The sequence below is a fragment of the Lissotriton vulgaris genome, chromosome 10, assembly GCF_964263255.1.
Source record: "Lissotriton vulgaris chromosome 10, aLisVul1.2, whole genome shotgun sequence".
Classification (NCBI taxonomy): domain Eukaryota; kingdom Metazoa; phylum Chordata; class Amphibia; order Caudata; family Salamandridae; genus Lissotriton; species Lissotriton vulgaris.
The window spans coordinates 667,905,134-667,923,381 of NC_141698.1; the positions used below are offsets into that span (position 1 = coordinate 667,905,134).

At 48.6% G+C, this 18,248-nt stretch overlaps 1 protein-coding gene across 1 annotated transcript; it reads left to right on the forward strand.

Moving 5' to 3' along the window:
• Positions 1–341: 341 nt before the first annotated feature.
• On the forward strand, positions 342–4,577 carry LOC147688661 (uncharacterized). Its single transcript, XM_086939812.1, has 2 exons — positions 342–788; positions 3,963–4,577. The coding sequence occupies exons 1-2, from the start codon at positions 342–344 to the stop codon at positions 4,575–4,577; spliced, it is 1,062 nt and encodes a 353-aa protein (XP_086795938.1).
• Positions 4,578–18,248: the final 13,671 nt, after the last annotated feature.

Consider the following 18,248-nt stretch of genomic DNA (forward strand, 5'->3'; position numbering starts at 1 on the left):
CGGTGTCAGTCAGTAACATACCCCACACCATAGGAGGGGTCTCTCTACAAAAGTATCAACCTGGAGAGGACCCCGATGCTTTCTTATTAAATTTTGAACGGGCGGCCAGAGCCTGTGGATGGCCTGGGGCAAAATGGCCGTTTTTTCTGGCCCCACTGTTGGTTGGCGAGGCACAAGCCGCCTACCAGGTGGCCAATCCAAGGGGTGACACCCCTTATACAGATATCAAACGGATTATCCTGGACCATCTGGGATTGGACAGGGAAGCTTACCGGCTGAGGTTCCGGCGAGAACGAGGTGTACCCGGAGAAACGCCGAAAACCCTCTTTGTCAGATTGAAGATGGCCGCCGACAAGTGGCTCAGCCCGAACGAAAGCACAAAAGAGGAAATAATGGACCGGATTTACTTGGAACAATTTGTAGAGGCGCTACCCTTTGCCACCCAGAGGTGGCTAAAACAACACCCTGATCTGACGACAGCACAAGCCGTAGAGATGGCTAACACCTATTCCCGAGTACAACAGAGACCCCTGCAGAACCTGGAGATCGACAAGGGGAAGACGCCCTTCAGACCTGAAAAAAAACTCCTGAGGGCTCCAGAACCACCCAAACCCCGTCCCTGGAAAAGCGAACCCCTCCCTCACACTGGGCCACAGTGCTTTGAGTGCGGGACCTGGGGTCATATAGCCCGACATTGCCCCAGGAGAAGACCAGCAGACGAACCGATGGAAGTAGGATACCTGCCCCGCACCGTCCTCTACTCGGCTGAGATGGGACACGCATACCGCGTAAGTATGAGGATAAACGGTAACCCAGTGCAGGCGCTCCTGGATTCTGGCTGCCGACAGTCCGTAGTTCAGGCCCACCACGTAAGGCCCCACCAGCTCATACCCCACGAACAAGTATACATCCGAGGTGTCCACGGGGATGTGAAACCCTATCCCGTCGCTCTATTGTCCCTAGAACCCCAGGAAGGACCAGCCGTAAGGGTTCGGGTTGGGGTATTGTCGACGCTCCCTGAAGATCTGATAATCGGAACGGACAACCCGGCCTTTTTGTCCATGTTCGAGCGGAGCATGGCCCAGACAAAGAGGACACTGGTAACCAGGAGAGCATCAGAAGCGGTGACGGCCTTAGCTTCCTCGGATCCCTGGACATTGGACCACAGTTTCCAATTCGCCCAGGCCAATGACTCCACCTTGATCAACGCCTGGGAGAAGGCACATCACACCCAAGACGAGGACCCACGGCGTTATCCGAGACTGTATATCAAAAACGGCCTGTTGTACCGCCAAGGGGGGAAAGAGGACCCAGAGCAGTTGTTGGTTCCTGTGTCATTCCGCGAACAGGTCCTGTTCTTTTCGCATTCTCATTTAGTCGCCGGTCACACGGGAGCAGAGAAAACCACCCAGAACCTCCTGAAGTGTTTTTACTGGCCCGGGATATACAAAGACGCTTTGACTTACTGCAAGGAGTGTGACATTTGCCAAACCAGAAACATGACGAGGCCCCCTGCGGTGCCATTACAACCCCTCCCCATTATCGGAGTTCCCTTTGAACGAATTGGTATGGACATTATTGGACCTCTCCCAAAAACAAAGAAGGGATATTCTTATGTCCTAGTCATCGTCGATTATGCCACGCGATTCCCGGAAGCATTTCCCCTAACGTCCACCACCTCCAAGAACGTGGCGGACAAGATGCTTGAGCTATTCACCCGGGTCGGGTTCCCTAAGGAAATACTAACCGACCAAGGGACCCCTTTCGTGTCACGCCTCATGGGGGACGTATGTAAAGTGCTTCATATAAACCAGATAAGGACCGCTGTATACCACCCTCAAACCGACGGATTAGTAGAGAGATACAACCGCACCCTAAAAACTACCTTAAGAAAAATGCTGGAAGTCAACAGTAACGAATGGGACCAGGTGCTTCCCATTGCTTTGTATGTAATCCGAGGGCAAACCCAAAGCAGTTTAGGGGTCTCGGCCTTTGAGATGTTATAAGGGAGAAAGCCCAGATCACTACTGGACATGACCAAGGAGGCGTGGGAAAACGAAACCCCAGAGGAAACCGCGAACACTCTAGAATACGCTCGAAACCTGCGTTCCAAGCTAGGGAAACTAAGGGACCTGGCGTTCGCCAATCTCGAGAAACACCAGAACAAACAGAAGACCCTTTATGATAAAGGAAAGAAATGGAGGAGCTTGGAAAAAGGGGATTGGGCTCTAGTGTTGTTGCCCTCCTTCACACAAAAATTCAAGGCAGCGTGGAGTGGTCCGTACCAAGTCGTGGAGAAGATCGGTAAGACCAGTTACCGGCTACAAATGAACGCCAGAAAAAAGCAAGTCTACCACATCAACCTGCTAAAAAAATGGCTAGGGAAACCCCCCCGTCCGGTCCACCTTGCGGAGTCGGATAAAAACCCTTGCCTCTCTACGATTCCCCTGCTCGTGATCAACGATGATTTGAGACAGGAGGAAAAACAAGAGCTGATGGACATCCTACTGAAACAGGAACAGGTGTTTTCAGACCTCCCGGGGAAAACCACGATGGCAGAACACCGCATAGACACCGATCCAGGAAAGACGGTAAAAATACGGCCTTATCGGATCCCAGAAGCCAGGAGACAAGACATACGCCGCGAGGTAACTGACATGTTACAACTAGGAGTCATCCGCCCCTCGCACAGCAATTGGTCTAGCCCCATCGTTCTCATACCCAAACCAGACGGATCACGTAGATTCTGTATGGACTTTCGGGCCCTGAACGCCATCTCAAAGTTTGATGCATATCCCATACCACGGATTGACGAACTCATAGAAAAGCTGGGAGAGGCGCAGTACATAAGCACGATAGACCTCACAAAAGGGTACTGGCAGGTACCACTAAGGGAGGAGGACCGGCATAAAACAGCCTTTTCAACAACAGAGGGCCATTATGAGTTCACGGTACTACCGTTTGGCCTTCACGGAGCCCCCGCCACCTTTCAGAGACTTATGAATAACGTACTACACGGTCTGTCGTCCTTCACCTCAGCTTACCTAGACGACATTGTGGTGTTCAGCCCCGACTGGAAGACCCATTTGAGACACCTGTCGCAAGTGTTGGATACCCTGAACCAGGCGGGTCTAAAGATTAATGCTAGAAAATCACGGCTAGCCTTTCACAAAGTGAAGTACCTGGGGTACGTGCTGGGACACGGCATGATCGAGCCACAAACGGAGAAAGTCCGGGCCATTTCAGAGGCACCGTTTCCCACCACAAAAAAAGAACTACGGGCGTTTTTGGGGCTAATCGGGTACTATCGACGTTTCATACCGAACTTTGCCCAGGTGGCCTCCCCCCTCACGGATGCCCTGCAGACCTCGGTCAAACAGGCCGCACTGGCCAAGCCCACGGTGGTCATGCTGGACTCTTTTAACGAGTTGAAGAAAAGAATTACTTCCACCCCCGTCCTCAATTCACCGGATTTTGCGCGTCCCTTCGCCTTGCACACTGACGCGTCCGAGTTTGGGATCGGCGCTGTGTTGTCCCAGGAAGGCCGGGACGGATTGGACCACCCGATCCTGTTCGTCAGTCGGAAACTGTTCCCACGGGAACTAAAGTATGCTACGGTGGAGAAGGAGTGCCTGGCTATCCGGTGGGCCGTGGAAAAACTGGCCTATTACCTCGAGGGCCGACCCTTCTCACTCTACACGGACCACGCGCCCCTTACTTGGATGGCGCGGAACAAATCCTCCAATGCCAGGATCATGAGGTGGTTCCTGGCCTTGCAGCCGTACTCCTTCAGAGTGTGCCACAAGCGGGGTGTGGACAATGTTGTGGCTGACTTTCTGTCTCGTCATCCGCTTCCTGAGCGGAAGCGTCCAGGGGGGGAGGTGTGTAACGGGGTTCCCATGGGGAGCCCCGCAACAGGGCGCGAACTGACCCAATGTGACCCCCCCCTCTTCTTTCCACAGCCCACGCAGTATTCGGAGTGGTACAGCCCCGACTCCTACAGTTGTGACGAGGAGGATGTATGGCCCTTTAACCGGCCCGGAGGTGTAGAAGGGGAGGAGTCTCACAGGTGGATAAAGGAGGAGAACGCCCAACCCCAGGTGTGTCTATACACCGGAGGAGAGGTCAGAGTGGAGAGGAGCGGAGTGGCGGGAAGCAGCGTGGAGGAGCGGAGAGAAGAAGGACGAGAAAGCGGAGAAGAGGAGCGGAGGAGAGGAGGAAGCGGAGAGAGCGAGGACAAGCGGAGCGACAGCATCCGGAGGATAGACGAAACCCCTCGCTCCGAAGGAGAGCCGGCGGATCAAGAGTGGACCTGGGAGCTGATATCCGAGAGCAGTTCGGACCGAGCCTTGCAGGAGGAAGGAGGCATCGAGACTACCAAGGAAGAACGGGGAAAGCCTGGAGGCCAACACCACGCGTCGCCCAGCCGTACGCCAGGAGGGGTACGGCTCACGGAGGTACGTAAACGCTTCCTGGGGTGGTTCTCTGATAAAGCCCGACTATTAGCAAACCGGGGAGGGAGGAACCTGAGGGACGTCCCCAGGGGGGAAAGCACGAGCACTCGCCCTCCTCCTTGACCTTAAACTAACAGAGCAAGAGCACTAAACTAAGTGTTTCCCTCACTACCCCATCCCTGTGTTTCCACCTGCTTATCCGTGGCGCCTTTCTGATACTTGCCTCTCTTTTCCTTTCTCCCCTTCGGCATCGGCGTGGGCGGCCAGCACGGAGCCTCCAGATCCCCCTGAGCGACGGAGTCCGGTCTGGAGGAAAGAAGAGGGAACCCGGAAGAAACAACACCGAGAGAGAAGCAGATCCCCACGGAGGTCCACAGTTCGAAAAACCTGTACTGATGCACTGTACGAGCAATTAAAAGCAAGAGTAACTAAAACACGTCTCCTGCCCATTTCTGGTCCCGCAGTTACAGTACCAAATATGTGGCGTGCCGTGAGAAGAATGTCTCCCTGTTTCTCCACAAGAAGTCAGTTGGTCCTCTACTAGTGATTCCCTAAAACATGAATGAGACATTTAGTTTCTCCATAGACATTCATGTGTAGCTAGTGACCCTTTAGGGAAATAGTAGTACCTGTCTTGTGTCTTTGGCAAAAGCTCAGAAGAATTCTTGGAGCGCTAAAGCAATATCTGCGAGGCTCCTGACAACAACTTAAATCACCCCTGTCAGCACATGTAACTTAGATACAAACTCCGTAAGGAGGTATAAGCAATTCAAAAACAAAATCCCAGCGCTAAACCTGCCCTGGTTGTAACCCAAACACCGGATTACTACAACTCAACGGAACACCAGTACTTAGCTTGGTACCATGAGTGATCACGATCGGGAAGATGAAGAGAAACTGCTGAGAACTCCCGACGAGGTCCGGACGCCACCAACATAACCCGGAAGCGATGCGCAAATCCCGAAACGAACGCAAAGCGTCGTACCAACAGAAAGGAAGGACTTTATAGTCTAATCACGCATGCGCTAGTCCTTGCGCATGCGCTCATCAGTACCTAGCGGCCCTCGCCAACCATGCCTTTGCCAACCACGTCCTTACGGACTCGGCAGGCATGACAGTACGCCCCTCCCAAAATGCCCCCAACAGGTTTGGGTTTACCAGGATGGCGTCTATGAAACAAACGTATCAATCTAGGGGCATGAACCTGACTTGCAGGCTCCCAACTGCTTTCCTCAATTCCATATCCTTTCCAATGTATTAGGTACTGCAATCTGCCCCTACTTCTCCGGGAGTCTACAATACTTTCCACTTCATATTCTTCCTCAGAATCCACAACAACAGGTGGTGAACCCACTGGCAAACGTGTACCTGGTACAACTGGTTTAAGGAGCGAGACATGGAATACGGGGTGAATTCTCATGGACACAGGGAGATCAAGCTTCATGGCTACTCAATTGATGACTTTAGAGATTGGGAAAGGGCCGATATATTTAGGTTGAAATTTACAAGCCCCCTTCAAGGTAATGTATTTAGATGACAGCCATACCTTATCACCCTCCGTATACACATGTTCTGGTGTTCTATGTGCATCTGCCCCTTTTTTGTATTGTGTCTTAGCTTTGTCTAAATTGTCTAAAACTGCATTGTGTACCGTTTGCAAATGCTGCACTAAGGCAGATACTGAGGGAGTGTTGCAGGTGATGGAAAGAGGGATAGGTAATACTCTGGGATGGAACCCATGAGACCCATAAAAAGGAGTGAACAAAGTGGAGAAGTGGTGACTGTTGTTATATGCCAACTCCGCTAACCAGATGACTTCATCCCTCTCCTTCGTAGACTGGAGACATTGACATCTAATCAGCTGTTCTAAACTCTGGTTAACTCTCTCCGTTTGTCCATCAGTTTGGGGGTGATGGCTGGATGACAAACGTACTTCCACTTGTAATAGCCCACATAATTCTCTCCAAAATCTTGAGACAAATTGGGTGCCTCGATCCGTGATCAAAACAAAGGGTATGCCATGCAACCGAACAATGTGTCTTAAAAATATTTGAGCAAGTTTCAATGAAGAAGGTAAACCAGGTAAGGGAATGAAATGAGCAGTTTTAGTAAAAAGATCTACTACCACTAATACTGTAGTGTTCCCTGTACTTGTGCGAGGTAGTTCAACTATAAAATCCATAGACACGGTATGTCAAGGACCTGGAGGGGTTGGGATGGGATTTAACAAGCCCACTGGTTTGATGTGAGAGGATTTACTCTGAGCACAGACATGACATGTCTTCACAAAGTCTTGTATATCTTGTGACATACTGGGCCACCAACAATAACGTTTCACAATTTCCACAGTTCTCTTGCATCCTGGATGACCTGCTAATCCCTGAAATGACACCATTGTAAAATTTCATGTCTCAATGGCACAGTCGGGATATATAGACCTCCCTTTACATATCCCAAACCATCCTTCCATTGGGTATACACCTCCTTCAGAAACCTTTCTTCCTTGCCTACAACACCTATGATTCTCTTGGTATCTAGGATAGAGGGTGGAACCTCTACTGAAGGTAAGGAGTCGAACCCTAGCCGTGAAAGGGCATCAGCTTTCCCATTCTTTCGCCCAGAGCGGAAGTGAATCTCAAAATCATACCCACTGAAAAACTGAGTCCACCGTAGTTGTCTCATAGAAAGAGCTTTGGTTGTCTTAAGGTATTGGAGATTTCTATGGTCAGTGATGATAGTCACCGTGTATCTAGTGCCTAAAAGATAGGGTCTCCACTCTTCCAGCACCTTCTTTATTGCTAGCAACTCCCTTTCACCTACCGCATAGTTCACTTCCGGTGGAGTCAGTTTGTGTGAATAGAACGCCACGGGATGTAATTCCCCTGTTTCAGGATGGACTTGTGACAACACCCCTCCTACAGCGACCTGTGAAGCATCCACCTCCACTACAAAAGGACTACTCTGATCAGGATGTCTCAAAACAGGAGCGCTAGTGAAGGCGTTCTTCAGTTTCTGAAATGCTGTATCCGCTTCAACAGTCCAAATGAAGGGGATTCCCTTTTTGAGGAGCCTGGTAATGGGTGTCACAATGTCAGAGAAGTGGTTAATGAAGCGTCTATAAAAATTGGCAAAGCCAATGAACTGTTGCACTTCCTTAACCGAAGTAGGAGCGGACCATTGCACCACAGCTTGTACCTTATGAGGATCCATTTCTAATCCCTGAGAAGAAATGATATATCCTAGAAAGGCTACTTGTGACCTATGGAAAAAACATTTATCCAGTTTACAGAACAAATTATGGTCCCTCAATCTTTGTAGAACAGATTGAACATGGTGTATATGTTCTTGCAATGTACCAGAATATATCAGTAAATCATCAATGTAGGCGATGACGTATTGATCCAAAATGTCTCTCAGAATGTCGTTAATGAAATATTGGAAAGCAGAGGGGGCGTTGCATAAGCCAAACGGCATAACTAAGTATTCGAAAAGACCGTATTTTGTGCAGAACGCCGTTTTCCACTCATCTCCGTCCCTTACTCTTACTAGGTGGTAGGCCCCTCTTAGATCCAGTTTCGTAAAGAACTTAGCTGTCTTTACCTGATCCAATAAAGAGGAAATGAGAGGGAGAGGATAACGATTCTTAATGGTAACTGAATTGAGGGAGCGATAGTCAATACAACACCTCAGACCCCCTTCCCTCTTAGGTATAAAAAATAGGGCTGATGATGCAGGAGATCTGGATACCCGTATGAAACCTAGGTCCAACATCTTATCGAGATACTCTCTCAGGTACACATTCTCTTTTTCAGTTAATGCGTAAACCCTACTAGTGGGAATACGCGCCCCTGCTTGCAAATCAATTCTGCAATCATATACCCGATGTGGGGGTAAACAAGTGGCCTCTTTGGCATCGAAAATCGACAAAAAAGGAAGGTAAGCTTCTGGTAAGGAAGTGTCTGGTTCATCAACTGGTAATTCTGTAGTTGTGTTAGCATTGCAACTCTTATCAACCACATCCGGTTCGTAACCTCAGGAGTGGCCTTCTTCTCCTTCCCCCATTTCATTGTGTAACTCAGAATGTTTGATATGGTCTTTACATACTTCGGAATCAAATTCAATATAACCCTTCTGCCAGTTTATCGAAGGGTTGTGGGCTCTTAACCATGGTAAGCCCAAAACTATAGGGAATTGTGCTGACAATATCAAATCAAATAACATACTCTCTGTATGGACACCAACTAACTTCACTAGGATGGTATCAGAAGTTTGTGTTATTGGCCCTGATTTGAGAGTGCTACCGTCAATGGTACATACTTCTTCTATGCTGTCCTTCTGTGTTATAGGAATGTTATTTTGCTGAGCCCATCCTTGATCCATAAAATTACCAGAGGCTCCGGAGTCAATCATAATGGGTATTTGTGTCTGAGAATGTTGCCACTGCAAAAAGAAGGCACAAAGAAGTGACTCTGCATAAGAGTTTTTGAGGAGACTATAGATCCGGAATGACCCGATGCCTCAGTCTCTTTCGGCTTCGGGTCTTCTAGTTTTCCGACCTCCTACTTTGTTTTGGTTTACTAGGACATTCACGGAGAAAGTGGCCTGCCTTACCACAGTATAAACATAATTTATGATCTCGTCTCCTTTGTCTTTCCGCTTCACTGATTGGACCCTTCACACTCCCTATTTGCATCGGTTCTACTCCTTCTGATGCCGGCACCATACTAGACTCAGGCTCTGTCTTTCTTTCTCGATAGTATGTCTTGCTATATTCATATTTCGTCTTATCCTTTCTACGTTCACCTAATCTGTAGTCTAGCTTAACCACTAAATCGATCAACTCAGGACAAGAATCTGGGGGATCTACCACATGAGCTAAAGCATCCTTTAACTCATCACGTAGCCCTTTATAAAATAAAGCACTACGTTTGTCCTGTGGCCAACCTGCTTCTACTACTAGACGATTGAAAGTCGCTATATAAACAGACAAGTCTCTATTCCCCTGTTTCAAGTGAAGCAGCTCTGTATCCGCCGCATGGGTAAATGTATGTTTGTCGAATAATTTACGTAGTTCGCCCTTGAATCTGTCGTAATTCAACAATAAAGGATCATCTCTTTCGATTAAGGGGATTGCCCAATTGGAAGCTGACCCTCCTAAATATGAGATCATGAAAGCTACTTTAGATTGGTCTGTAGGGAAACAAGTGGGTTTACACATGAAGTGCAATTGACATTGGCTGATGAAAGCAGCACATCTTGCAGGATCTCCAGAGAAACGTTCTGGGGGAGCAAGAGGTAAAGGGGGAGGGGGGTAACTACTTGTATGACTGGTGTCTGTGTGCCAGAGGCCGCCCCAGCTCCGTCCCTGTCCATTCTATCCAATCTAGTTGCCAAAGCCTGGGTTTCTAACTGGAGATTCCCCATCATCTTAGCTAAATCCGTTAGAGTCACTTCCATGGTGTTTGGGCGGCAAATAAGTCACAGGCTTTGCATTCTGTCGTGTCCTGTAGTTGGATGCCTCGGAAACACCACGGAGTTGAAGCTCTGTCCACAACTCCCCTACACCGGTTCACTCTCCACCAAGTATTTATATATACTGGTGAAAAGAGATGATGCCAAAGCAGGGAAACAAAACAAGGAAAGGTTTGGGGAGACACAGGAATCAGAAATCCAGGATGAGTAGAGAACTGGACAGCATACACTATGGTCTTCAGGATCTTCTCCTATGAATAATAGGAATGATTAATAGAAATGTTCAGTATCTCTATATATATGTATCTAAATAACAGGAATATGCAATACCTGGACGCTCTGGGCAATGCTTCTACCTAAACGTGACGTACTTCTGTTATCTTCACAGAAAGGTAGGTAGTGATATGCAACGGAAAGAGCACTCCTATAAGTAAGGGATAAACGTTAGTTCTAAATGCGTACCCTGAACGTAACTGTATATAATGAGTGATATATATCAAGGTACCAAATATGTGGCGTGCCGTGAGAAGAACGTCTCCCTGTTTCTCCACAAGAAGTCAGTTGGTCCTCTACTAGTGATTCCCTAAAACATGAATGAGACATTTAGTTTCTCCATAGACATTCATGTGTAGCTAGTGACCCTTTAGGGAAATAGTAGTACCTGTCTTGTGTCTTTGGCAAAAGCTCTGAAGAATTCTTGGAGCGCTAAAGCAATATCTGCGAGGCTCCTGACAACAACTTAAATCACCCTTGTCAGCACATGTAACTTAGATACAAACTCCGTAAGGAGGTATAAGCAATTCAAAAACAAAATCCCAGCGCTAAACCTGCCCTGGTTGTAACCCAAACACCGGATTACTACAACTCACCGGAACACCAGTACTTAGCTTGGTACCATGAGTGATCACGATCGGGAAGACGAAGAGAAACTGCTGAGAACTCCCGACGAGGTCCGGACGCCACCAACATAACCCGGAAGCGATGCGCAAATCCCGAAACGAACGCAAAGCGTCGTACCAACAGAAAGGAAGGACTTTATAGTCTAATCACGCATGCGCTAGTCCTTGCGCATGCGCTCATCAGTACCTAGCGGCACTCGCCAACCATGCCTTTGCCAACCACGTCCTTACGGACTCGGCAGGCATGACATTATGGACTTTACCTGAGCCAGTGATCTTTCCTTGATATCAGCCATTTCAAGCGAAGACAGTATTTTTTCAGTTGGTGCAAAATGCATTTATGGATTGGAGTATAAATGCGATTTACATGCCATTGGTACGGTTTTACCTTCATTAAAGTGACATACCTAGAGCCTGTGGTCGCCGTGATTACGCGGATCATCAAGTTTGTGGGGTTAAGAAATGCGTATATGCAAAGATCTGAGGATCTGTGTACGCTCTGTTGTCCAATGAGTTCTTGAGAAGTCTGGATGTATTAGATCATAAAATTGTTTTACCCGTTGAGATTAGTCTGATATACATGTCCTACCAAAACAGAGAAAGCCCAAAAGCGATTGGAACATTTTAATTGCAGTGCACATTTCTCAAAGAAATAAAGTGCTAAGCTTTTAGCTTCATTTAATTACTTGTATCCAAGAACAGGACACTAAGATGGGACATTTGTGTTTTCTGAAGTTGAATTTGTAGCCATTTTCAGCAAATCCCACAACAATGTGATCTACTCTGGCTAAATGTGTGTTTACGTCATCATCCCAAGATAATTATCATCGATATAGGACAATGCTTCTGAATCAATTTCTTGCAAAATTGATAGTACATGGGCAGAGAACCAGCATGAGCTGTTCTTGTACCCTTATGAAAGTGGAAAAAATCATTTTTGTGACCCGAGCGCAGTGATAACGCTTAGATGCACAAGTTACTACTTATGTAACGATATATCTGTAAGAGACATTAGTTAGTGATAGATTCCTTACCTTAGAATATCCCCAGGCGTCAAACTGGATCCAGAAAGTTTTTCGTCAGCAGTACCCCTCTGCGTCGGTGGGTGGCGTTGTGCGCGTCGCTGGCATCATAAGTGCTGAGATGACGTCACGGAGACGGTTCTGTACATGACTTTCCGTGCCAGGTATGCAGAGCCATGCAAGAAATTAACCACTGGTGCCATGAAACTAGGGCCCTGAAAGGGATGACGTTAACCCTAGAAATCAGTTTGCAGAACAGGGAGGATGGGTGGGGCGGTAAGGAATCACTAACTAATGTCTCTTAGAGATATATTGTTACATAAGTAGTAGCTTGTGCCTCCGAAAGAGACACATTAGTGATAGATACCCTAGCAATACCACCCCCCGGTGGTGGGTCTGCGAACAGGATTACACCAGAAAGTCACGGAGAACAGAACGGCCAAAGAAGCATGACTGTCAAGGCAGTAATGCTTGGTAAACGTGTGCAGCGAAGCCCACATAGCTGCCTGACAAATATCCTGCAAGGGAACGCCCCATCGCAAGGCAGTAGTGGCTGCCGTCGTCCTGGTAGAATGGGCACACAGCCCCACAGGAGACTCCTTCTTAGCCAACGAGTAACATGCTTTGATGCACAGAACGACCCATCGAGGGATGGTCCGTTTGTGTACGGCCTAACCTTTTTTGGCACCCACGTAGCCAACAAGGAGCTGGTCATCTACCCGGAACTGTTGTGCGCGCTTCAGATAGAACAAGACTTTATTTTAAGCAAAATGATGCCTCGGACTCAACTTAGCACACTATTATTCAAGAATGGGACCAATTCATTATCTCATCCTATACCTGAGTAATTTTATTTAGATGAACCAAATTCTTATATTTCATTTCTTAAGGTCACCCAACCCTAAATAGAGAATGATCACAACATTTTTCATTATGTATTCGATTTTCAATTGAATTGAAATGCAACTCAAGATTAGACTTCTTATTTTTTTGAGCCTATTTTTACCACATTTAGACAAACAAATATATCATCACTTTTTACATATACATACACAATACATACAAATGATAAACTGATATTGCGTTATACCACGATAGCCCAATTTTTTACACAGGATGCTTGCTACTAGTACAGCCTCAGCATTCCTTAAACAGCAAGTTCCTCCAGCCCTGTAAACAAAGAGTATACCAGATCGTTTTTTGATTTTTAGATCTGTCTAATGTCCTTTTTACTCCTTGTCAAATCAATTATTTCATTTGTAGTTTTCCAAAGTTTTGGCTGGGGTCTTCTCTCCCAAAAAATGGTGTCGACGCGTTTCAGCCCTCTCACTATGGGCCTCATCAGGACTTGGGCTAATTGCAATAGTCCGTTCTCCTCACACTTCTCTGGGGATTCCCAGAGGTAGTTAAACGTGGGTATTGGCCCTCTAAAAGTATTCAGCGTCCAATTGTTTATAGGGGCTTTACGAGTATTAACTTGCGCTTGTACTCGCTGTCCTCAATTCTCGGCGGCTTCCCAGAAGAAGTTCAAAGCGGGTAATCGCCCTCTACCGGTATCTGGCGTCCGAATTAGTCAGTGGACTTGCCGAGTATATCCCAACGTGCGCACATGATTTTCTAAGCTCGGGGCGGCTCCAAATGCCTGTCTTTCCTCCCGACGCGACTTCCATCGACCGGATCCTGATAGAACAAGAGCGCATGTTTTGGGTCCAGACGGAGAAGCCTCTCTTCCTCGTTGGAAGGGTGTGGAGGCGGAAAGAAGGTGGGCAAAGTGATGGTCTGCACAATTCGGAAGGGTGTGACAACCTTTGGCAGGAAAGAAGGACGGGTCCTTAAAACCACCTTGTCCGGATAAACAGAAAGGAAAGCAGGTTTAGAAGAAAGAGCCTGGCGCTTACTCACTCTTCTGGCATAGGTGATAGCTACCAGGAAAGCCGTCATGAGTGTGAGAAGACGGAAAGGACACTTATGAAGGGCTCAAAGGGAGCGCATATCAGATACGTCAAGACAAGGTTTAAGTCCCATTGAGGCACTATGAACGGCACGGGAGGAAACGTGTGCGTAATGCCTTACAAGAAACAGTTAACAACCAGGGACTTAAAAAGAGAAGGGTGATCTGGAAGCCGTAGCTAGGCGGGGATGGCCGAAAGATAACATTTGATAGTGCCCAGAGCAGAGCCCTGCTGGGCCAAACAAAGAAGGAATAGAAGAACCTCGGAAAGAGGGGCAGAAAGGGGATCCACAGCCTTCGCAGTGCCCCATGCCACAAACTTGTTGCAACTGCAGGCGTATACCATTTTAGTGGAGGGACGCCTGGCTGCCAGAATGACAGCACAGGCTTCGGGAGGAAGATCGAAGGCTGTCAACTGTCGCTGCTCAATCTCCACGCATGGAGGTGGAGGCTGGACAGGTTCGGCTGGAGGACGGTCCCTTGCTGCTGCGACAGAAGATCCTTCCGAAGAGGCAGTCGGATCGGGGAATCGATCGTCATGTTGAGTAGCTCGTGATACCAGTATCTTCATGCCCAATCTGGAGGCACAAGGATGACTTGGTGCCCGGTCGCGCCAAATCTTCTTCAGCACTCTGGGCAGAAGTGGTGTAGGCGGAAAGGTGTACAACAGACCACAACTCCACTCGCGATGAAAAGCATCGCTGAGCGAGCGCCGCCTTGGAAATTCCAATACGCAGAACTGATGACATTGTGCATTCTCTTTAGTGGCGAAAGATCTAACCAAGGCTCTCCCCACCGCAGAAAAAGACCTTGCGTCAAGTCCGAGTTCAGACGCCATTCGTGATCCATCAAGCGCCGGCGGCTGAGTTCGTCCGCCCTGGCGTTCAGAGAACCTGCCAGGTGTCGAACCACCAAGGTGATGCCTTGATGTTCCAGCCATGTCCAGAGGCGCAGAGCCTCCTGACATAGGGTCCATGACCCCACCCGTCCTGTTTGTTGCAATACCACATGGTGGTGGTGTTGTCCGTGAACACCTGCACTACACTTTCTCGGACAGAGGGAAGGGATGCCTTCAGTGCAAGTCGGATCGCCTGAAGCACCAAAAGGTTATGGAGCCGGGATTCTGCTGGAGACCAGAGGCCTCTGACCCCCCTGACCTGTGCAGATGAGCTGCGACCACCGCCATCACTTTCGTAAACACAAGAGATGTGCTGATAAGGCCGAAGGGGAGCACGGCAAACTGAAAATGCTCTTGGCCTACCGTGAACCGCAAGTAGCGCCGGTAGGCCGGCAGGGCAGGGTTGTGAAAATATGCGTCCTGCAAGTCCAACGCTACCATCCAGTCTCCAGGGTCGAGGGCAGCCAAGACCTGAGCCAGAGTCAACATCTTCAACTTCTCCTTCCGGAGGAAGCGATTGACGTTCCTTTTTTTTTATTTATTTTTTTTATTTTTTTATTGCAAGCAAATCAGATACATATTTCATACTTGATAAGAGATACACGAACATAGTAAACAGGAAGTAAAAAGAAATACATTACATTTCTCATCTTTTTAGTTAACATTAGACAGAAGTGTTCTAGCTCTCCAATTCTGCCTGTATCCATTGGTGAACTGGAGCCCATATTTTCCCCCCCACTATTCTTCTAGCACGTCCTTTCACAGCATAGATTGCCTGTTCTAGATTGTACTTCGCTAGGAGCCGGGCCCTCCAAGTATAAAATTGCGGCGGATCTGGGCTTATCCATTCCTGAGTGACACAGGCACGATAAACAGACATACAAATGAATATCAGCTTTTTCTTATCTTCGGCAATGTTATCAGAGGATGTACCTATCAAAACCAACTCTGCTGTCAGGGTAACATTCCAGCCGAGCATTAAGAACAAGAAAGTCTGTATGTCAGTAAGTACTAATGAAAGCTGGGGGGATAAAAAAAACATGTGCGTTGCATCGGCTGCTTCCAGCGAGCATCTCTTACAGGCTGTGCCTGAGGATGTTCCCCATTTAGAAGTTTTTCGGGAGTATGATATAAATCAAAAAGGACCATATAGTGCTGAGTACAGGATCTACCCGTTAATAAAATGGAGTTAGCCATCAGAATGGAGTCTTCTATCAACACATTTGTCACCCCGAGCTTCGTTGCCCATCGGTCTTGTACTAATGATAGGTCATCTGAATAAAATGAAATCAATAAATTATAAAAAAAAGCCTATCTTTCTTTTAGTGTATAAAGATTCAATCAAAGATATTTTCTGGAGCCCTAAACGTTGCTCAGATGATAAGGTGTTAAAATAACTATGTAATTGAAAATATTTGAAGTAATCCAGAGTTGAAATATTAAACTTAGCCTGAAGAGTCTGAAAAGAGATCATTTCATCGTTATACCATAAATCACTGATACAATTAATTCCTTGTTTGCTCCATTTTAACATAATATGGTCCCTAAAAATAGCTGGCAATATATGCTTGGATGATAGGGGGGTATATCTCAAAATTTCTGGAATCCCTAGATGTCGCTTAATAGTCTTCCATGCCCGGTATGCTGCAGTTACAATCTTAGGTGTCATTTTCTTGAAATAGCTTGGTTCTATATTTTTTAGAAAGCAGCCACGATCGTCTACCCCTAAAGAGAATTCATAAATGGATTTTAACACATGACGTTGGCGATTGACGTTCCTGAGGTCCAAAATGGGGCACAGGCCCCCTTTGTCCTTGTTGGGGAACAAAAAGTAGTGGGAATAACAACCACTTCCTGCTTCTGGCCCAGGAACATGCTTGATGGCCCCCTTGGCCAGGAGGGCCGTGACTTCCTGCTGGAGAAGCGCAAAGTGATCTCCCGACATGCGGTGGAACTGAGGTGGCATAGCTGGGGAGGGAGTAACCCCTTTGGATAATTTGCAGCACCCACCTGTCCGAAGTGACAGAACGCCAGTGGGGGAGGTGATGTTGAATCCTGCCGCCGATCGGCGTGGGGTGCACCCCAAAGCTTGGACTACGAAGGCTTTGAGGCAGATATTGCGGGAGCGGAGGAGGAGTGACCTGCACGCTGGCCCCCTGTCCTGCCACGGCGGCGCCCGCGGCCTCCCCGAGGATGGTTTTGCGCAGGCTTCTGGCTGAACGAACGTGGAGGGGTGCCCCTTCTGTGGCCACGAAAGGTAGACGTGGGTGGGCGTGTGGTGGAGAGGCCTAAAGACTTGGCTGTAGCCCGAGAGTCTTTGAAATGCTCCAGCGCACTGTCTGCCTTATCGCCAAACAGGCGAGCACCATCAAAAGGCATGTCCATGAGGGAATTCTGGACATCCCCCGAAAACCCAGTGGACCAGAGCCAGGCATGGCGACGCAGGACCACTGTCGTGGAGATCGCTCTCCCTAAAGAGTCTGCAGTGTCCAGCCCACACCGAATGGCGAACTTCGCAGCATTCTTCCCCTCCGCAACAGCTTGGGAAAGTACAGCCTGAACCTCTTTCGGGCACTGGGGCAGTGTCTGCGCCACTGTGTCCCATTAAGCATGAGAGAAGCGGCCCAAGAGGCATGTGGTGTTGACTGACCACAGCCCCAAGCTGGCAGAGGAAAATAACCTCTTGCCAAACTGCTCCAGCATTTTTAATTCCTTATCCGGCGGGGCGGTAAGGAACGCACCCTGGGAAGTGGAGGCCTGGATGACTAGGCTCTCCTGAGTCAGATGATTTGTCATAAAGGCAGGGTCACCCGGTGTCGGGCGATGACGCCTAGCCACGTTCTTATCCACAGTAACCCCTGTGGCTGGTCTAGACCAGATGCTTAACAAAACGTCCGTCATGGCCTCATTAAATGGAAGCAAAGGTTCCATAGAATTAGCCGCCGGCTGAAGCAGTGCAGTGAGGAGAGTTATCTTATGAGTGACAGTAGGCAGATCGAGGTCAAGGGCCTCAGCTGCTCTACGGAGCACCACAGTATATGTGGAGCCCTCCTCCGTGACAGTGGGAGGAGACATATATCCAGGCTCTGAGGAGAGGTCAAGGCCACCTGTATCCTCAGAGTCCTCTGCCCACTCATGTCCGGACTCGCACTGCCGTGCAAGAGGGTCCTCCGACCCCTCCCAGTCATCCCCCTCGTCCATGGGCAGGCACAGGGTAAAAACAAATGCTCCAACGGCGTCAGGAACGGCGCAGATATGGCTCCATGTACCAATTTGGGTCCCAAGCCAAGCAAAATTGCCTGGAAATTTGGGCAAGGGCGGCAGTGGGACGAACGGAGCCCATGTCAGCGCTGGGAAAGGAGCCGCAGGGGGCGCTGGGGCCGGAGCCGCCGGTGGAGGGCCCTTGGGCCGGAGCCACCGGCGGAGGACCTTGTGGCGCCTGAGCCGCCGGCAGTGCTGACGGCAGAGCCGGTGGCAAGCAAGAGCCCTCCATAGGGACCGCAGGGCCCGAAGGCGCACCGGCGAGAGCCCTAGGCCTGAATAGGCGGTTCA